This window comes from Vigna unguiculata, chromosome 9 (genome assembly GCF_004118075.2).
Source record: "Vigna unguiculata cultivar IT97K-499-35 chromosome 9, ASM411807v1, whole genome shotgun sequence".
NCBI lineage: Eukaryota > Viridiplantae > Streptophyta > Magnoliopsida > Fabales > Fabaceae > Vigna > Vigna unguiculata.
Genome location: NC_040287.1, coordinates 34529686 through 34551659, shown reverse-complemented (window position 1 = coordinate 34551659; position 21974 = coordinate 34529686). Strand labels below are relative to the sequence as shown.

Below are 21974 nucleotides of genomic sequence, written 5' to 3'. Positions count from 1 at the left end.
GTCAAAAAAATATGTATCTACGGATATTCGTGGATAAAATTCACAACGAGTATGAAACAAATATTAAAAATGGATACTCGTTACCCGCGGGTATAGGTATTTACCCGCATGTTAACGGGACAGGTACAAGTATCATAGTATCTGTACCCGTGGATACCCGTATCCGTTAAACTTTAATTCACAAAAGTACCCTTATATATATATATATATATATATATATATATATATTGGTACGTTGTCTTCTTTCAAGTATACCCCTCGACATTCTTCTCTCTCCTTTATTTGAAATTAGGCATATGCATCAAATCCTATATAGACAATGACATTTATGGTATGCTTGTTGTCAAATGATGAAATCAAAATAAGAATACTTGGCACGTGGTAATTCAGGTTTATTATTTGTTTATTTGTTTCCTTTTTAGGAACCAATTGGAGAAAGTGGACTTTTTGGTCAAAACACTAATTAAAGAATTTTCATTATGTTGAACGTCATTTTATATTTACTTTTATAATTATTTGGACTTGTATAAACTTGAGTTTATTTGAACTTTATTTAAAATTTATGACAGTGATGTATTTTATTTTATAATTATTTGGACTTGTATAAATATTTGTTTTTCAAATAATTTTGTAAATATACGCGGGTACCCATAGATACCCGCGGATATGAAAAAAATAGGCGGGTACCCATGAATACCCGACGAATATGGATATGGGTACGGAGCGGATATTTATCCAGCGCATAGGGTACGAGGGAGCTATTACTCGTACCCTACCCGCCCTGTTGACATCCCTATTCTGAATTCAAGAAATTTGGATTTTCTATTAATTTTTTATACTCTTTCTATCGTGTCTTTAAAATATATTAATATACATTAATTTTAATGTTTTAAAATATATTAAAAAAAAATAACGTACTAACATTGCATTTCAAAAATACAGCAAAAAATAATACTTAAACTTGAAACTAGTAAAAATAGCTCGACTCAAACCGGAGTTATGTTCTCTCAATTTTGACAAAAAGAATACTATAAATATATTGAAGAATCATTTGCATTATTCATCACTCAATCTGTCACGGAGGTGCATTGAAGTTTAGTGACATAACGTGATAAGATGAGAATGATTGGTTGATTAAGTTAATAATAAGTACATAACACTTTAATCTTCCGATTCTAGCCATATTTAAGCCATGTAAAAAGGTTGATCAGATTTAATATTATATATATCATCTCCAAATTTACTGAGATATTATTATCAGAGTCAGTTAACCCATAAAACTTTATCACAATTTTGTATTTAAAATACGTATGGAGGGATTGAAGATGCATTAATTATTGTTTAAGGAATTCCTAATTGTTTGCAAACGAGATTCAACCAATTCAAACACTGATGATTTATGCATGTCAGTAAACAGACGTATAACTAACGCGGCATTTGAATATAAGATCCAGAATTATGACACCACACTACGATCTCGATTACTAGTGGGGTGGGTCCAAAATTAAGAGTAGGATAACTTTGATACATATATATGTTACAAGTTGGATCCACATGAAAAATTGTTGAAATTCATATGCCATAAAGTTGGTTGAGATTGAGACAAAAATAATTAAAATACTACACTGTCTCCATATTATGAAAAAGAAAGTATATGTAACTATCATAAAATTAGACAAAAAAACTTTTTTTGTGGTGAAGGATTCTAAAATATGTATGCTGAACGTTGAATACTGTTAATTCCTGATAGGGGATGATATTGATGCTGGTGGGGGCTTCATATTGAAGATAATAGTAGCACGGTTGAGAAGGTTTGGTTTTGGTTTCGACGAGGAGAAGAATTATGGTAACAATTGGTTGCACAATTATCGTTCTCTCTACAGACATTAAACACAAAACCAGTTCTTGATGTAATATGAAGACAACATAGGAGTGACACATATCAGTTTTTATTTCAGATTTAACTTGTCATGGGAAAACCAAGACTAAGGTAGATACATGAAGTAAAAGAAATTTAAGTCCATCACAATCAGTGTAGTATCACGTAGAATTTTCAGTAAACATTTGTATAAAGTTTTAACAATAAGTCAAACTTTTTTGTAGACTAATATTAATTTCTACATCTTGACTTTTCATAATTCTCATTTATTTTTAGGAATTAAAATGCGCGTTATTTTTTATTTATGCTTCTGCATTGGTCTACAAAAAGTAAAATATTTGTCGATCGAAGTAGCTGAAATATTCGTGGAATTCTTGGAACCAAGCTTTGATGTAATTACCGACAAATACGTAATCGAGTTAATGATCATGTAAGAGATTATGCGAATAAAAATTTGGGTGAATTTAGTGTTATGTGTGGATATCTTATGTCATCGTTCTTTTATTGTTGTCAGATGTGCCATACAATTCCTGCTATTTTTGTTGGTCCCGGTGGGGAGATTTCTTTTTATTATCCTTCAATGTTTTTGTCTTTTATTTTATGAAATTCTTCAATTTTATACTTATATAATTATTTATTTAAAAATAAATAAATAATTTTCATATAATTGATGTTATTTCTCTTATGCATTTTAAGTTATTATTTATTTTAAGTATATTTGTTAAAAGTCTCATATTCATTAAAGATAAGGTTAATTTATAATATAAGTAAATACAAATTTTATAAGATTAAATTAAATTTAAAATTTGATTCTTAATATTATATTATAATCATGATGATTGAAATATCATCAATCATCATTAGTTTTCATGGAATTCCTTGGAGGAAGGTTATCACATGATTTAGAGTTTATTTTAACAAAATTTGTTATTTGTTGATTTATTGTTCTATTACTATTGAACTATCCATTAATATTTAATCTTATGTTTGATATATATATGTCTTGACATGAGGAGATGTGTCATAAATAATAATCAATCATACAATGTCCAAAACATCAATGTCCAAAACATCTTATAAGGAAGCGTACTTAATTATTTATTTTCTCGTAAGTATTTATTAAGCACCTCACGTGACCCATTTTCTGAATATTTCTACTACTACTACGATATGGTAGTGTTTGCAACATTTACAGTTTTTTTTTTTTAAATATGTTAATAAGTAAACTATAATATATACAATAATATGGTAGTGTTTGTAACATTTAGTAAATTGTTTTTTTTAATTATAATAAAAAGTAAATTTTAAATCTAATTCAATCATACATGATCATTAATTTGTAAAATAAAATTTGCACCATCTTCTTATAAATTGATCTTATTTAAAATGTGCAACTTCCAAAATTTTATTTATTTATCCCGAAAAATAATTGTTAACGCTCATATTTTATTTATTTTTTCTTCCAATTTAAATATTAATCGTGAATTAATTATCAAAACTATGTTTTATTGCTTATATAAAGATATGAAAATAAATAACTGATAATGTTCACTACAATTGAGACTAAAACTCAATTATAAAAAAAATTAGATTAATGAAATAAAAAGTAAGGACTAAGAGAAATATCTTATAATTATTTTTTGAAATAATTTGATCTATATATATATATATATATATATATATTTATAACTATATATAAAGGGCTCCCTTTTTTGTGTCCACATTTCATAATTCCAACTTTACCTTTTATAATTTAATTATTTATTAAATTTTTAAAAATTAACGGTTACTTTTACAAGTTTTTATAAAATTATTTACTTATCTCCTTTTTCTTTTTTTCTCTTACTATTCATCAACAGTTATTTTTTTCTTATTTTCTCCGTACATTTTATTTTATTTTTTATAAATATACTTTTATTTTGTTTATTAAATTAATAACATTACAATATCATCAATTATTAATATAATTCAAAAAATGCGTACACACAGGCGCTATCGCGCCTGTGTTTACACTAATATATATATATATATATATATATATATATATATATATATATATATATATATTCTGACTCTCATTAATATTATGACTTGGTATATATAACCACCACCAAATTATTTGGTTGATGCACAATTAATTTAGTATGTGTTCAACTTGACTTTGCCATCGTTGCTTTAACTTTAACTTTAATAAATAAGTCATGGTTGTTGATTTGCAGCAGTAGACATTATTGGAAGACATTATGACATCTTCAAAATGACACGTATTCATGTGTTACTGAGTGTTGTATCGATCTTAGGGTTGAGGTTATGGTGAACTGAAATTTTGAATATCAGGAAAAGTAAATAGTTTAGAGGCGTTAAGACTAAAAAACTTAATTTAGTAATATTTTTACATAATATATATATATATATATATATATATATATTAGCAATAAAATACATTTTAAGAGTTAAAAAAGTGAACAAGAAACATCTACAGAAACACATAAGAAGACTAGACAGTAACTAACCAATGAATTGAACTGTTAAAATTAAGGTAACTAAATGTAAGTGAACCACCAACGTCCAACGATGCTAATATATAAAACTACTTAACCTAAGTGGCTATAAAAGGAATGCTATCATATTTCAATGAAGATAGCAGAAACAAAATATTCCTGGAATTGATTTTGGGTCCCATAAAGTCTAGCTCTCCTTAAGTCCTATAAGACAGGTTTGGAATGAAGGTGAATATCTATTACTTGGATAAATTGGTACTGATTATTGTGCTGTTCAACTCTTCACTGCTAATTTTTTGCATCTCTGTACTGAACAGTATGAGTGAAGATCAGAAAAAAAGTGCCTCCAAGGGTCATGATGAAATGGTAGTTTCACAAGAACAGCAGGCCAAGGTATATGATATACTATTTTTCGTTGTTTGTATACTAAAAAAGAAGCTTTTACACTTGATATAATTTGTTTCCTCTCAGATCACTGAGGTGAGAGAGTTGATAGGGCAGTTATCAGACAAGGAATCTTTGTACTGTTCTGATGCATCAATTTCAAGGTATTTAGTGTCACGCAATTGGAATGTTAAGAAAACAGCTCAAATGTTGAAACAAAGCCTGAAATGGAGAAAAGAATTCAAACCGGAAGAGATCCGCTGGGTAAGTTAATTACTTGTCTTCACTTTTTTTTGTCTAGTTTAGATAAAGGTTGGCTGGCATGTCTTCTCTTTCGAAAAGATCCAGGGTATGTCATTGTTCTGAAATGGAACTTCTCTTGATGCAGGAAGAGGTTGCTGCTGATGCAGAGTCAGGGTCCATTTATAGACCCAATTATCAGGACAAGTTCGGGAGATCAGTGATTGTAATGACACCTAGACGCAAGGTTTATGGATTATAAATTTAAGGGTTAAATATATTTTTAGTCTTTCAATTTTCACAGAAAATTAGAATTAGTATCTCTTCAAAATTTTGATTTAATTTAATCTTTTATTTTTAGAAATGTGTTGTTGTAATAATTCTAATCAAATTTTGTTAAGTTTATTTGATGTTTCAAATACATATTAACTCAAATATTATCGTAAAATATGTTTGAAACATCAAATAAACTTAACAAAATTTGGTTAGAAGAATTAAAACAACATATATTCAAAGATTCGAAGAGGGACTAATTCTAATTTTCAATAAAATTTAAGGGATCAATATCATATTTCACTCTAAATCTAATAACTTTTTAAAATCCTATTTTTATGAACATGTTTTTGTTTCATTTGTGTGGTTTGTATCTGTGCTGCAGAACTCCTTATCAACAGAGAGAGAGATTAAGTATTTAGTACAGTGCTTGGAGAATGCCATTTCAAACCTTCCACCACAGCAGGAACAGGTGGTGTGGCTGGTAGATTTAGAGGGTGTAAAGATGTCGGATATATCGTTCAAAATGTCACGTGAAATTGTCCATGTATTACAAAACTATTATCCAAGGCGCTTGGGTTTGGTAATTCTGTTCAATGCACCTGCAATCTTCCAACCATTCTTCAAGGTACCTAAATTAAAGCCTTTTCGTTGGTTTTGGTTACGAGACTAGTGTATACACATGCATTGCCTCGGTAAAGTTTGAAATGCTGCTTGTAAAGTTAATGATATGCATGCAGTTTATCTTTAAATTTTGATGTTACCTGCTTCTGCAGATGATGAGGCCCTTTTTGGAAACTGAAATTTACAACAAAGTAAAGTTTTGCTATTCGGACGATCACAACTCAAGGAAGTTTTTGGAGGATTTATTTGATATGGATAAACTTGAATCTGCATTTGGTGGGAATGGTGACACAGGATTTGACATAAATAAATATGGTGAGAGAATGAAAGAGGAAGAGACAACAAGATTCATTCATTCTGAACACAGATGAGGTCTGTGTGATAATGCAAACTATAAAGCTTGGTTGCTGAAAGGGCGAGGAATTAGAATTAGAAATAACATACCAAAAAATCGGTATTTTGTCAGGCAAAGCAGCAAGATGCTATGACATTATAGTTTGAAACATAGATTTAAGGCACGAAGTGCAACTTTATGTATGATTTACGAAATTACAAAGATATAAATACTTCAAACTTCTAAAATGAATAAATAAATAAGTCTACTGTTCCAACTTGTCGTATCAATGTTAGTTTTATTCGTTGTATTATACATGAAAGGAGAGAGTAAAGGGAAGGTAAAATTACGAGTAAGGTAGAATATTTTCGGTTACTACTACAGTAGGTGAAAATAATCTTAAGCAATATCTTCTAACAAAATTGGCTAAGGAATAATAGCAATCAAGATTAATTTAAAGTATCTTAAATATTACAAATAATTTGTATATTTGATCATGGTATGAATATTTATTTAAACTATAAATTTATTAAATATATTGTTTTTATAAAATTAAAATATTTAAAATATATAATATTTTAAAATAAGATAAATTCAAATTTACATGTTAGGTTAATGAAGTTGTTATAAAGTGAGAGTACTAATACCTCCATTTTGGTCTATTTGTAGACCATTATCAAGCTTAAGAAAGAAACCTTTTTCGTATGATTTTTCGAACACATTCTTTTTAATGAACCACTGGCTTGTTTGTTCAATTTGTATTTATTGGTCATCTTGTCATTATGATCTTGAATGTGGCAACAACCTCAACAGAACACTTATTGTTAAATATTTATTGTGAGTCTGACTCTTCTGGTTGAGTTTTTTATGTTTAGACTTAATTCGATTTAAAATGTAAATACTTGATTATTTTTATGATTTTAGTATTTTGACCTATTTGCAATTTCATCTACAAATTCATCAATGGATAACAAAAATAATAAATTCATCATCATGATTCAATTTATTGTGTTCTTGATTAATGTTGATTATTATTGGTTTTGCAAAAATGTAAAATTGGCATTTAACAAATACTTGAGTCAATATATTTTTGAATTTTCTTTTGATATTTATTATGTTTTTAATTAAGTGATAAAATGGTTACATGATGAGAAATAATAATGCATATATTAAAAATTGGAAAAAAAAACACTAGTGCAAATTAATTATTAATTAAAAAACACTAGTGCAAAAAAAACACTAAGGTGGCAATTCAATGTGGGTTGACTCACAGGTCTATAGAAAATAATGCGAGACAGATTGAGATATTGAATTTGTTGGGTCATACAAACTCGTAGTCCGCACATGTTTAAGGTAGGACAGGGTGGGTGGCCTGCTGGCCCATTTACAAAATTAAATACTCTTTTTTTAGATCCCTACATCATTTACCATGTTGTTTTTATAAGTTCTTTTTTTTATTATTATTATTTATAATATTGTATATAAAATAATGATTTTAGTTCTCGAATATGCAATATCTTTTTATGTAATTTTAGGTTAACAAATTTGGATCTGTCTTATAAGGTAATATATTGTTATTGTATTTTACCTATAATCTTCTGTTATTTCTTGTCTTTGGTTAATTAGACTAATTGAAATTATTTCGATAGAAAATGAATATTAATTATTATAAAAAAAAAACAATTTATTCATTATAAATGTGGGCCAACTCACATAACAGGACAAACCAGAAATGTAAACTTGTTTTTGAACTGCGGAACGAAATAGTCCGACCCACACTTTGTGGACCAAACATAAGATGAATCAAAACGGGTCAAATTGGCTCACTTTGTTATTCATAAACAAAACAAATTACATATATACCTATAAAAAAATTCAATTTCTTTTTTTCTGTATGATAACTTTATGGAGTTGAATCTGACTTATTCCATAACTTATAACTCATTTTCTATTTTTGTTGACTGATGCCAATATTCTTTCTCCAATATCAATCATCCTTTTATTTATTTGATATAAGATTTGTAGCTGGCTTTTGTTATAGGAAAGAAAATTTCATATCAACAAGAGTTATACTATTACAAATGAGACTAGTTTTTGACTATTAAATTACGAGAAAAAAATTATTAATATATATATATATAGATATATTTAAGAAAGACATTATTATTATCACAAAAAGTATCATATAATCAAAATTAAAAAAAATATATTTTAATCCACTTTAAAGCTAAAAAGATAATCAGGTATTTTAAAGCTAAAATTGTTCCTGCAGCAAAGTTACCAGTTTTCTGAAGAGTGAATAAATATGTATCGATATATTTGTTTTTGGTGTGAAATATATGGTACACGCGTGTACCCGATGTATCTCCTCACGCTATCATAATAAATGAGCATTATCGCAACATACAACTACCACTACACATGTCGGCTCATGGACAACTCCTTCCAACATAACTTTACTTCATCATTATGTATATACCAAATTCTGGCTTTAATAAATAACTTAAGGTTGTTGATTTTGCAGTACTCACATTAAGGCCCAATTTCATCTACATCTTCAAACCATAGTCATGCAAACACTAATTATCTTTTTAATTCACTAATAAATAGTCTTATGTATTAAAATTTGTTAAATTATTCCATAAGCTGGTGTGGTCTTCAACAATTTTGATTAGGCCACCGAATATTTTATCTAAATGAATTAATGAATTTATATTTATTTTTAATTAAATTCTTTCTGTTGTTGTCAACAATTAAATAGTCATAATGGTTCGATACGTAATGAGATTTCTTTTTCCTTAAACGTCAATATTTTCACAAGTTTTGAAACCAATATTTTCAACTAGTTTGGCTTTGTAAAAAAAACGAATAAAAAAAGATTAGTTAAAAATAATAATTACACAACATAATAAAGATTTATGAAATAATTTAGAACATAAAACATGCTTTAACCTAAAAAGTTAGGAGTATGTTTTTTCTTGTTTTGATAGCACACCGCATAACTTGGATCACATTAAAATAAGGTAAGTGTAACTAACTATCTTGCAGAATGCACTAATAAAGAAGCAGAGCCACGAGCAGAACCAGAATCCACACTGCAACCAGTTCGGCGAACGCATAAGGTGAATTTTTTCTTCTTTATCGTTTTCTTAATATTCTGCATCGATCTGATATTCAGGTGAGAGATGTCCATCTTAGCAGCACCTAGAACCATTTTATGTTCATTTTCTTAACACCTACTTTATCGTATCCTCTTTTTATTCTTCCTCTTTGTTCCGAACTTACTATGTATTTTGAGAGTTAATGTCTTGTAACTGTCGTTTTTTGTGAGTTTAACCACTCTTCATTTTCTTCAGAGTTAAGTTTTACATTGTGTGCCGTACAATGTAAAGGGTATACGTTATCTGTAAGAAACAAAGAGAGCGTGAAATGTGAAGATGTACAAGTAATCTAAAATTAATTATGATTTAATTTAATATAATTTCTAACTGGTATCCAACGATGTCTTGCGTTGCAAAGGATGTAAGGGTGAATATGAAAGGTAAATGAAGTGTTTAGATGCAGGATTGATCTAAATTAATTCAGTTTGATGTCACTTTCAAATGGTATAGACTTGTGTGCATCTGCTGTGCACTTTGTTGTGGTTTTTGTTACCTTTCTACTTTGTTTTATTGTGTTTTGTTGTGTCATGCTCTCTGGGGTCAGATCTCAATTTTTATGGCAATTAAATAATTGTATTGTTGAACTTTTATAACCGACACAGGTCTTAATTAAAAAATAATAATAATAATAATAATGAACGGTTGGAAAGAAAAAAGAATTGGAAGAAAAGGAAAGAAAAAACTACTATCTGAAGCTGAAGTGAGAACGTGCATGGAAATAGTATATGAGGGAAGTTAAGTTTATATGTGCAACATGACATAATAGAATACTGCAAGCGCGTAAATACCCTAACAAATGACATGAACTTGCTAACAAAATTGAGCTATAACTGTGAAGTAACCACTAACTACGGTAATTAACTGTTTAACAAGAGTGGCTATAAAATGAATTCGACACTTCAACGAAGAAACCACAATTAAGGATCTCCCAGAATCCACTTTGGTTCCCTCAGTTTAGCTTGCGTTAAGCGTGGATCACATAAGGTAACTTACTATTGTTTGTTTTTGTTCTGTAGTTATTCGGAACGAAGATGAATAACTATCGCTACTAGAAATTTGTACTTGCCATTGCGGCGTTCAATTGTTCATTGTTAATTCTTTGTGTCTCTATAGGGAACAGTATGAGCCAGGTTTCGAAAAAAGCTGCCTCTAACGGTCATGAGAAAATGGTGATTTCCAAAGAACATCAGGCAAAGGTACGTCCAATTATTTTTACACTCCTTGAATCAAAGATGCTTATTACTCTTGTTGCATGTGAAAACACCAATATACAATGCTTTTAGTAAGGGATGTAACATACAATAATTTGCTCTTCCAGATTACTGAGGTGAGAAAGTTGATAGGGCCATTATCAGCTAAGGAATCTCTGTACTGTTCTGATGCAACCATCACAAGGTATTTAAGCTCACGAAATTGGAATGTCATGAAGGCAGCTCAAATGTTGAAGCAGAGCCTGAAATGGAGAAAAGAATACAAACCTGAAGAGATTCGCTGGGTAAGTTACTAATTCTCTTCACTTTTTTAATGAATTTTAAGAGAAAATGCATGGCTGGGATGAGTCTTCCCTTTATAAAACTTGGTTAACTTTTTTAAACCAAGATTCAGCCATAAACGCTTGCCTTGGTTTGGTATATTTTACAGTGTTCTAGATAAACTAGCTGTAACTGATTTTCTTATATTGTTCTTAAGATTTATGTCTCTGGTCCATTATTGTCTCTCATGGAATGTGTGAGCTAGTCTATTGTCAATTTTCACGCATTGTGATATTTTGTTTTGTAAAATTATATTTGCATGGATTTTTCCTTAATACAGGAAGAGATTGCGGATGAAGCAAAGACAGGGTTGATGTATAAACCAAATTATCTTGACAAATATGGGAGATCAGTGCTTGTAATGAGACCTTGTCTCCAGGTTTCTTTCTGAGAATCACTTTCAATCTCTATCTTGTTTATTTTTTTGATAAGGATAAGATCTCTATCTATCTTGTAATGAGACCTTGTCTCCAGGTTTCCTTAGTTTTCTGTTATATGCTATATTTTGATTATAGTTTAAGCCTTTGCATCAAGAAACGTTGATAAACGACAACAAGGTTAATTAGCAGTGGTTTTACATGAAGTAATTCATTTTCATTTCTAATTTCTCTTGAACTGCAGAATTCGAAGTCAACACAAGGACAGATTAAGCATTTTGTGTACTGCATGGAGAGCGCCATTTTAAATCTTGCACCAAACCAGGAACAGGTGGTCTGGCTGGTAGATTTCCAGGGTTTCAAGTTGTCAAATATATCATTCAAGGTGGCTCACGAAACCGCCCAAGTGGTGCAGGAGTATTATCCAAAGCGGCTGGGATTGGCCATATTGTACAATGCACCCATGATCTTCCAACCATTTTTCTCGGTAACTAAATAGAAAGTTTTTCACTGTAGCACTTCTGTATAGTGTTTTATATGCACGCTGCTTTGGTGTATATATGATATGTCTGCATCCACTTGGTGAAGTGTTAAATGCAGAGTGAGAATATTATGACTACTTTGGATGACCAAGGGAAATTGCGATCTTTTCTCCTAACTGATGCCTTCTTTTTTGCTGCTGATCCGTAGAAGATTTTATTTATCTCTGTGTGTGTGTGTACGTGTTTATATTGTTGATTTTTAAATTGTGATGTTACCTGCTATTGAGGAGTGATTATGCGTATGTATTATGGATTTTTAAATTGTGATTTTAGCCGCTATTTAAGAGTGAATATGAGTGTATGTATTGTTGATTTTAAAATTGTGATGTTAGCTGCTATTTAAGAGTGATTATGAATCTAGTGTTATTTTTGTAACGTGAGAATGAATTGCTGCAGATGGTAAAGCCCTTTTTAGAGAGTGAGACTTATAACAAAATAAAGTTTGGCTATTCAAACGACCACAGTACAAAGAAGATTATGGAGGATTTGTTTGATAAGAGTATTCTTGAATCTGCATTTGGGGGGAATGGAGAAACAGGAGTTGACCTAAATAAATATGCTGAGAGAATGAAAGAGGATGACAGTAAGAAACTTTCTTTCTGGACACCGGTCAAGTCTCTGTCATCAGTTTCACACAATGCCCCCTTAGATTCAATCAGGTTAGATGCAGATTCTGATGCTTCCAACAATGAGAAAATTCTTGTTCCTAACTGATCAATACATCTTGGGATCTTAAAAATTCGATCGCATTGCGATGATAAATTTCATATGTAATCAGTGTTGAGTCAATTGTAATGCAGCAAGACACTATGACGCTATAGTTTGAAGCCTAATTCAAGAACATTATGTATCAACTTTATGTATGATTAATGACGGCAATAACATTGCCTGTGGCTTGAAGCTTCTGAGCTTCGACACTGGCAAGAAATTCATATCAGCTTCTTATGTGATTGACCACATTTTTCATCGCAAGCAGGGAAAAATTTAAGTATTTTTTAATAAACTAAAATAAAAAATAAAAACCGTCAGTATGAACTTTAGTTTTTTAATCTTCATTGTATATGAAGGGAGGGAGAAAATGAGATGTACAAGAGTAGTCAAGAATAAGTAGGAAGTTAACAAAACACTCAGAATATCCAGCAAAATTCACAATAGAACTGATTTACAATTAAATAAAGGACCTGAAAGTGTCATAAGAAGCATCATCAACAGTCTCATGAAAACAGTCACTCGCTCACCTTTTAAAATAAGTATACATAAAAATGGGAGTTCATCTCTACATATATTGATTCAAAACTGTACTACTAACACATTGAAAACAGCCTAGCTTTAGGACAAGTGAAAATATTGTTGACCTAACAGTGTCACCGAAGATGTCTCCCCCTTTGTGATTCAACTGTGACATTTCTGATTAAATGTGTGTGTATGTATTTCCTGAAACAGCGAGAAATAATGGAATGTAGCATATTAAGGTTAAGATTAAGATTATGATAGTATCATAAGAAGATGAAAAAAAGAATCAATGAGTGCTTACCTAAACAATATATCACTGGAACATGTCATCCAACTTCTGCTTGTAAAGAGCCAAACGCTGTCAACAAGTAAATTTGTCAGTGCCTTGACAAATTAGTTAAAAAGAAGACTTAAAGGACTGGAATTTCAACATCATAACAAGCATCAACAAGTAAAATACATCCTAAAAGTAGGATATGCAAGCTGATAAAAAAAGCATACCCTTGTATAGGCATAAACTCCAGCTTCAGAAGGCCCTATGGGACTTCCCCTCCTAATGAATCTTCCCTCTTTGAAAATGTAAAGCATGGGAATTCCAGTTGACAGTTCCAAACTAATGACCTGGTGAAAAAGAAAAATGAGTATGTACTGTAATATGCAAACTTAAGAGCCACAATAATTTTGAATACTCCAGCTACCTCTTGGGAAGTTAATTTATCAAGGTACATGATAATGGATCTCAATGAATTCCCATGGGCTGAAATCATAACATTCTTTCCAGATAAAAGTTGTGGTTCAATCTGCAGAATTGATGACAATGGAATCAGTTCCTTGTAAATGTTACATGCTGCCTTCAATCATACAAGAAATTTGGCCATACACCATAAATCAAGCTACATAAATGCTTCCCCTCCACCATATATAGGCTATAAACTACATTAGTCCCGTAAAACATCAAACATATAACACATGTGAGTGGACTAAAACCTAGCTCTACTGAGTTGAGAGGAAGATCAAGTTGAAACATTCACCATGTTTGTTTGGAAAACTTAAACATCAAATACATAGGAAAATGGGGAGGGGAGCGGGGATAATCTACAAATCAGATTCTTTTCAAAAAAATTATACAAAAACTATATTTCCACTTACTTGGTCTCTGAAATAGGCAACTGCTCTTTGGGCACACATTTCCAAGCTTTCACCATTTGGAGGAGGTATGTCATAACTCCGGCGCCACTCATGGACTTGCTCTTTCCCATATCTGTCGGCTGTTTCTTGTTTATTGAGACCTTGCAGTTCCCCATACCTGAAAGGATAACAATTATGGTATGCCAATAATATATGTTAATGTTATTTGTGACATTGTAAAAAAGAAATTTTAATCAGAGGAACCAGGAAAAAGATTAGTACATTCTTTCATTTAGTTGCCAAGCTTGTATGACTGGAATGGACTGTTTTTTTGTATCTTCACTAAAAACTTGACTCCATGACCTTGCTCGTTCACTTTCATTGTGCAAAACGATAGGGACCTATTGGGAAGTTGACGGTTAATATTTAGAAAATAACTTTTGAATACTTTACTGCAGCAGGTAAAAACATTTCTTCAAATTTTCTAGACTAGAGTTTAGTGCACTGTTATGTACATAATTAGCACCAAGCATAGCAAAACCTGTGAATTTTTCTATTAACCAATTTTTTGGTTTGTTGTGTCACTCTAAATAGATCAAAACTCATGTATTTTCTGCCGAGCTTTAGTTATTTGGATATGGTATGCTTACTAGTATGCCGTAAGCATTGAAAAAAAAAATAGTTACATATTCATTGGCGTTACCTTCCCACGACGGTGCTGGGTCATAGCAAGCATGGCTGTCATTTGTGCACGAATCAAAGCCGATGTAAATATGACATCAACAGGAATGCTGCTAATTCTTTTTCCAGCTTCAATTGCTTCATCTATACCCTTCTTGCTTAGAGGGACATCAACACACCCTGTGAATAAGTTCTTTTCATTCCATAATGACTCACCATGCCGAATAAGGATTAAAGCTGCTTCATCTGAAGTCAAACATATTGAACAGCAATAAGACAACATCCAACTAACAACTTGAATTTCTTGAATGTTGCAACCACCTCAAATTTGGTGAGTTCAACTTCAAGAAGCAATGGAAAGAAAGCCGTCCAGTAATGAATATAATTAACAGAAGTGTTCATCATACTTGATTTCTTGTTACTGTCACCAGCGTTGCTTCTTGAAGGAGATAACACCGGATCAACCACTGATGTTTGCGAAGCTAGAGATCGAATTACAGTACAATTCCTCCGACCAGAGCGGTTAGTACTTCTCCTTGACAAGCCATTACCACTGATAAAATCCCTAGCCACCAATCTTACTGTGTTGTTTTGGTGCTTCTGGTGACGATTAAAATTGTTCAGATGAGAATGGGACTGCAAAGTGCCAACAGCCTGGTAATATACTTCAGCAGCCATTTTCTGAAAATTGAAAGCAACACACCTGAGTGAGACAACCTTAAGAGTTGAAAATTCAGGATCAGAGGGCAACAGTGCTGGGTCGTTGTCGTGCCCAATTGATATGCAGGTTTCTTTATTATTATGATGTACCCTCCCATATTCGAATCAAGGAAACAAAAACACATATTGGTTGGAAGAATGTTCAATGTCAGAAAGGAAAAAAAAAAAAACTACCTTACATCACTATCTAAATCATCATAGGGAAATTTAAAAAATGGTTCCTTGTAAAGAGATAGCAGATCTATAACAGAAATATAGCAAGGAAACAAGAGAAACCCCATAAGTAAACAGAAAAGGAAGAAATTAAATTTAGTTTATTGGCATCAAGTAGTTAAGACGAAAATCACGAAAAAAAATAGCATCAGCGTACCCAGGACAAAAATAAACAAAGAAAAGAGGCAGAGGAAAAAGCAATGAAAATGTGAAAGAGAATGTCATAACATTGATATACCTGGTTTAAATAGGCGTAGTGAGGAAAACGTGAGGAAAACGAGGTGGATGGAGTGGAAGATTGAGTTGAGTATTATGTAATGAAGAAGAAGATGAAGAAGGTGACGGAAAGAGAGAAGCAAAGGTAATGTGTTGAGTCCAAGGAAGAGACGTTGATTTTGGAGAGGGAAAGGTAGTTGTTATTGTCACAAGTCTCAACTGGCACGACAATTGAATAGGAACAGAACAGAAATAGAAGAAAATGGTGGTAGGTTTCGTTGTGTCCAAAAACTCGCATAGGTTGTTGGACAAAAAAGACTGCTACTTACCTGCAAACTAAACTATGTTTTTTGTGCTTATTCTTGTTTTTCTCTGTCCTTCCATTTTCCCAAAGATCATTACAAATAATAACTCAATGATATTGAAAAAAAAAAATATTGTGTTAGATTGGTAATCAAGAGACTCGGATTCACTTTTTTTGTTATGAAGACTTTACTAATAAGGCAATCTTATTTGTTAAATTAACACTAATCTTAAGATTTGTTATCTCGGGATCCAATTCTATTAAACTTACAAAAACAAAAAGGAATTTTACCTGAAAAAATATCTCTCAAGGATGAGTTTGGATTTCTAAAAAATAATTTAAAAAGATCACATGTTTTTTTTAGTGGTTAATGTAATTGTGTGATTAAAATAATTGGACCGATACGTTCGGATAAAAGTTTTTAGAAAAATAAAATAAAGAGTTTATTATTGTAAAGAAAAAACACTATTAAAATGTTCATCAAAATCCTATTTACTTGGAAAATATATTTGATTATTCTTACCTATAATTGAGTTATATAACTAAACAAATTTAGAAAGTGCGCATTATGATCGAGTCAAGTTCTACTTTAAAAAATGTCCCACTTGTTATGTTAGTAATATATTAATTGTTAACTGTTAATTAACAGTAGTTATAAAAAATTTAAAAAAAAAAAAAAACAACTCACCCAACTACCACCACGTGTGTGGGTACAGTGCAATGGGTACTTTCACTTTTTTTTAAATAAAAAATATAATTATCTTTCACTTTATCTTGTTTTAGAAAACTTTATCCATGACATACTTGCTATAATTTTACCCGTAAAGTTAATTATTTATTATATTTTTCCTGAATTTAATCATTTAATGTGATTTTAATATTTAAAATTTATTATTTATTGTTTTTCAAGTAGTTCCAAAGACTAAATTAGAAAAAAAAAAACTTGTTCAATTAATAGAAAATAGTGAAATTAATTAAAATGATCAAAATCATGTATTTATGTTGTATTATGTTAGTGTGTTTGAAGAGCAAAGTGAAGAAATTCTCCCCACCTAACACCTACCCATTTGGTTGAATTGAACGATGAAATCAAGGGCTTTGACATTGAAATTTTCAAAGGTGGCTTAAATAAAGAAACAAAGCAGATGGATCACGTGTTGCACCATGCATTACAAGAACACTGACTCAACAACCACTTCCTTCAATCGAATATGCCCTCGCATTCTGCGCCTACTTAATCAACCTTCATCTTCTGCAACATTTATATATTTTGTTCAACAATTGTGTTATCAATAATGATACTCATATATCAAGATCCTTAATTGGTTTTTAATTTATGCCAAAAGGTTAATTATAGTAACTATATGTTATTCAAAATTTCTCAAGTTTTTGTGAGAAAAAAATGTTTTGCTTGTAAGTTTGTTAATTTTGTTTTTATAATTGATTTAATATTTTATCTTTGTGTATTTATTTATATTTTGTTCATAATAGGTATAATGTATTTGTATTTGTGAAGTGTAAATTTTATTATAAATTTGGTGTAGTATTGTTTTGCATTTATTTATTTATTTATTTATTTTTATTTTAATAAATTTTTATGTGACGAAAAATTATTAATAGACATAAGTGTCACAATAACTGAAATGTCTAGCATATAGCTTATTTGAAAAACGTTAACTATAGTCTATTTTGGAAATATTTTAATTTCTTATACAAGCATATTTACGATAAGTTGTAATTAAATTAATGCAGTACACAGTTTTTATATTTTGAAACATATTTAATAATGTAGCTAGTTTTTATATATTATGAAAACTATTTTTTGTGATACAAATTTGTCAATATATTAAGAAAAGTTTCCTTATAAAAAGAATATTTCAAAACTACATAAAAAAAAAAAGTTATATATTAGAATACATGCAAAGAGAAAAAAGTAGGGTGCAAATAGAATCCGTGCCATCTTCAAAACTTCAGCTTATAGGTACGTGGATTGTAAACATGGGCTTAGCTCCTTTTTCATTCAGTTAGTGAAAAAATATATCAAATAATTTATTCTTAATATTTTAAAAATTATTTATTATTTTAAAAATAAAAAAATATTCTTATAATAGTATAATAATTTAATTAAAAATACATACAAAATTTTTAAATTAAAATATATATGAATATTAATTTGTAATTATTGATTACTTTGAAATGAATATTTTTTATTAAAATTTATAACATACTATTCAAATTCTTCTTATAGTAAAATTTAAAATTTAAGAAACTCTCGCTTATATTATATCAGGTATAAAGGTTAAGCGAAAAATATATATCTTTCCTTGTTGAAAAGGAAATTATATTCAATATACTTCAATTGCATTAATGTTTTATTTTAGTTAAATCCTATTGAATTGGAAGTAGTGAATATTTTTGGTTTTGTACAAAGACAAACACAAGATTAATTAGTTTTACACAAATGCATAGCAAATATTTTCAGCTTTCATGTATTTTATTCGTGATTAGGGGTGGCAAAACGGACTGGACCAACGGACCAGCCGGTCAGCTCATGCTAAAAGGAACAGGCTGGGTTGAACGTCAGCCCTGGCTTGTTGGACCGTTTTAAAAAAATAAAATAAAATAAAAATAATTAAAAAATTAATTTTTTAGATTATATATTTTAAATGTAGACATATATAATAGTATTGTAATTTAAATCATTAACACCTACAAATTAAGTTTAAATTATTAATTATAATTGAATAATTTAATATGTAAATTTAATAATTATTTTAATTTATCTAATTAAAAACGTTAACTAATTAATTAAAAGTTAAAATAATATTTTATTTGATTAAATGTGACTTTAATAATAATTTACATGTATATATAAACAAATTGAAAAAGTAAAACAAATTAAAAAATTAAAAAAAAAACTAGACGAGCCAGCTCGACCCGGTCCGTTAACCCGTCCTATACGGGACAGATTGTGATTATTAACTCGTTTCTGTTTGACAGACCAGCCCGACCCGGCCCATTTTTTGACAGATCGGGCTGGCCCGTTTGTCACCTCTTTTCGTGATATTTAAACCATAATTACAAATAGTCAGAATTAAATTATTTTTTTACTAATTTTTATGAATTTATATTCACACAGTTTTTATTCCACGATATATTTGACATAATATGTTATCAAATGTTATATTTATATGTTAATAGGTGCATAAATTTAATGTTTATTAATAATTTAATGAAAAATTGACATTTTGGTTATCTTACTTCACAATTAATCCAAATGCTCTTTCCATCACATTAAACTTATGTACATCATTTTCACAATCACGACTTAATGCATGTATTATAACCATGCACCACATAGTTTTCGGTGTCTGGGCCGCTTCAACCACAAGGCGCTTACTTTGGGCCCCAATTAGTTACTAACATTAAGAATGATATAATCCATTTTTAAAAGATTTAAAAAGTTGTTTTCAAATCGTAATTTTATGTATAGACTATAGATCTAATGAAAATCTAAGAAATGTTGTAAAAAAAATGCAAAAATCCAACTAAGTCGAATTAGATCAGGTGATGAATTTGATTAAACCCCAAAGAAATCTGTCTGCACCCAAAATCCTCGTACAGAAACAGTAAATTTAACCGTGACAGTTTCTACGGAAGTTTTTATATATAACTGTTGACAATTGACGCCATTATTAAGTTCAACCATATTTAATAATGATTTGATTGTAAAAAGAAAAAAACTGAAGTGGACGTTGATCATATTCTAAGAAATTATAACGGAAAACAATTAGAGCAGACAAAACCCAATTAAAACGGATGCCGTTCGAAATCAACCCAGTCCTCAATCACACTTGAGCTGTACCATCGAAGTGATTGGTGACTTCAATATTGTTTGCCAAAACTCAATAATTGTAAGAAGAAAAAAAATGCAGGAACCTTTAACCGCCACCAAAGGGCAGAAGAAAGCTTAACCATCAAGCCATAAATATGAAAAATTGTTGATTTATTTCACAATCAAGTCTATTATTAGTATAATCTAAAGGAAAAGCACCTTCAACGAAAAACTAACACACCCCAAAGTCCAAGAGAGGTCTTGATGTAATAATATAATTAAGCAGGGTCCTTCAACATATATTATATATAACATAATATGAAAATGTCGAGATAACACTCCACATCAAGATTGAATTAAATAGACATTAGGAAACCCAAAACGAAAGTGGATAGTGATAATATACTGAGATCAATCAATTAATTAATTAATTAATCAGTTCTCATTGTCGAACTCCTGGTATTGCCTGAGGACCTCAGCACAGCCAGCAGCAACATCCTGAGACATGAAACCCATGGCATTGGCGTACCTGTCGTCGGAGGCAATGCCATTGAAGCGGGTGAGAATAACAAGGGCTTCGTCACGGCCAGGGGTCACTTCTCTGCATTCAGGGTGGGGACTGCTTACAAGCTTAGCATTACAGATCTGATCTGCATGATCCTCATCCACGTATATTGTGTATGCTCCACTGGAATCAGTCTTTCCCTTCTTTGTGTAAACAACCTCGTTGCTCGTCCTGCTCTTGCATTGCAAGATAACCTCCGCACCTGCCAACAAAAACATCTTACAATCTTCCAACAACTACTAAGTGCATGTTTGGATTCTCATTGGATCGATCATTCGATACCACCTCAGAATACCTAATTTTAAGTAAATGCTCACTTGTGTGATCCATATTTAGAGTATTCATTCTAGATCTATAATTGATTTTGAAGAGAAATAATCGTAGATTACTTGAGATTTCGAAGTGAAATATGTTACCACTAACTTGCTTTTGAACCACCAAGCATAAAACCCTTTGGTTCAAAATCAATCTTAACAAACATCAAAGGTGCTAAATTAATTTTTGAACAGATCCACCCAAACACGCCACAATTAACAGCAAAGCAAACAAGGGTAACCTAGTAACACATAGCAACATCGGGTGCAAAAATTTAACATGACACTATTAACTAACAATGATCTTGGCGAAAATAAATTCGACGTCCTCGTCGCTAGATCTTGCAAAGTACTCATTTGTAAGTTTACAACCTGTTACACAGTCAGATCGGATACCACAGTTGCGAAATTCGAAATGAAAACTACCGTATTATCCTAAACGAAACGGTCCTAAGAGTGGGAAGGCGAAACTGAAGTCAGAAAACAAAAGCACGCCACCGAAAACCTCAAAATTACACTAAAACGTCGCGGATTCACTTTAGGAAACAGATCTGAGATTTTAGTTCATAGGACACAAATACTAGCGTTTGAAAAAGAAAAGAGAGAAGAAAACGGTTTGCAGTTACCAGCAATGTAGGTGGTTGCAGAGGTCTCAAAACCAGCACGGCAACGGTCACAGTAGACGCGACCCTTCACGCATAAAGGGTTCTTGGCTGGGCGAATGGCCGCAACCATCGCCGGAAGCAGCACACACAAAGCCAACAATAACACTGCCCTTGAGGCCATAATGCTCGTCACGGATAGAACAAGAAGAAAAAAATGGAGAATAAGAAGAGGCTTTGGTTAGGAATGAGTGAGCACAGAGCAAATTGGGGTTCAAGATTTCAATAAAAGGGGTGGTGTGAGTGTGGTAAAGTT

The 21974-nt window shown here is 30.8% G+C and overlaps 4 protein-coding genes across 6 annotated transcripts; 2 read left to right on the top strand and 2 right to left on the bottom strand.

Annotated features, from left to right (window-relative positions):
* Positions 1 to 4624: 4624 nt before the first annotated feature.
* On the top strand, positions 4625 to 6516 carry LOC114162962 (phosphatidylinositol transfer protein 3-like). Its single transcript, XM_028046982.1, has 5 exons — positions 4625 to 4773; positions 4852 to 5028; positions 5153 to 5251; positions 5663 to 5905; positions 6054 to 6516. The coding sequence occupies exons 1-5, from the start codon at positions 4699 to 4701 to the stop codon at positions 6270 to 6272; spliced, it is 813 nt and encodes a 270-aa protein (XP_027902783.1). The 5' UTR covers positions 4625 to 4698; the 3' UTR covers positions 6273 to 6516.
* A 2736-nt stretch (positions 6517 to 9252) lies between these two features.
* Positions 9253 to 12663, top strand: LOC114164747 (phosphatidylinositol transfer protein 3-like). 2 transcript variants are annotated; one of them, XM_028049503.1, is made up of 6 exons: positions 9253 to 9357; positions 10510 to 10592; positions 10715 to 10891; positions 11209 to 11307; positions 11550 to 11792; positions 12244 to 12663. In XM_028049503.1, the coding sequence occupies exons 2-6, from the start codon at positions 10518 to 10520 to the stop codon at positions 12559 to 12561; spliced, it is 912 nt and encodes a 303-aa protein (XP_027905304.1). In that variant the 5' UTR covers positions 9253 to 9357; positions 10510 to 10517; the 3' UTR covers positions 12562 to 12663. The 2 variants fall into 2 exon arrangements, with proteins under 2 accessions (XP_027905304.1, XP_027905305.1); XM_028049504.1 differs by lacking the exon at positions 9253 to 9357 and adding an exon at positions 9405 to 10380.
* A 299-nt stretch (positions 12664 to 12962) lies between these two features.
* LOC114164746 (2,3-bisphosphoglycerate-dependent phosphoglycerate mutase-like) lies at positions 12963 to 16344 on the bottom strand. Of its 2 annotated transcripts, none has more exons than XM_028049501.1 (9): positions 16061 to 16344; positions 15297 to 15570; positions 14912 to 15135; positions 14491 to 14609; positions 14230 to 14386; positions 13779 to 13880; positions 13582 to 13701; positions 13382 to 13438; positions 12963 to 13281 (listed from the first exon to the last, which is right to left on the bottom strand). In XM_028049501.1, exons 2-8 carry the CDS (start codon positions 15565 to 15567, stop codon positions 13394 to 13396), a joined length of 1038 nt encoding a protein of 345 aa, XP_027905302.1. In that variant the 5' UTR covers positions 15568 to 15570; positions 16061 to 16344; the 3' UTR covers positions 12963 to 13281; positions 13382 to 13393. The 2 variants fall into 2 exon arrangements, with proteins under 2 accessions (XP_027905302.1, XP_027905303.1); XM_028049502.1 differs by lacking the exon at positions 16061 to 16344 and adding an exon at positions 15980 to 16044.
* Positions 16345 to 20333: 3989 nt separating this feature from the next.
* Positions 20334 to 21974, bottom strand: LOC114163951 (protein DOWNSTREAM OF FLC-like). Its single transcript, XM_028048350.1, has 2 exons — positions 21683 to 21974; positions 20334 to 20944 (listed from the first exon to the last, which is right to left on the bottom strand). Exons 1-2 carry the CDS (start codon positions 21840 to 21842, stop codon positions 20613 to 20615), a joined length of 492 nt encoding a protein of 163 aa, XP_027904151.1. The 5' UTR covers positions 21843 to 21974; the 3' UTR covers positions 20334 to 20612.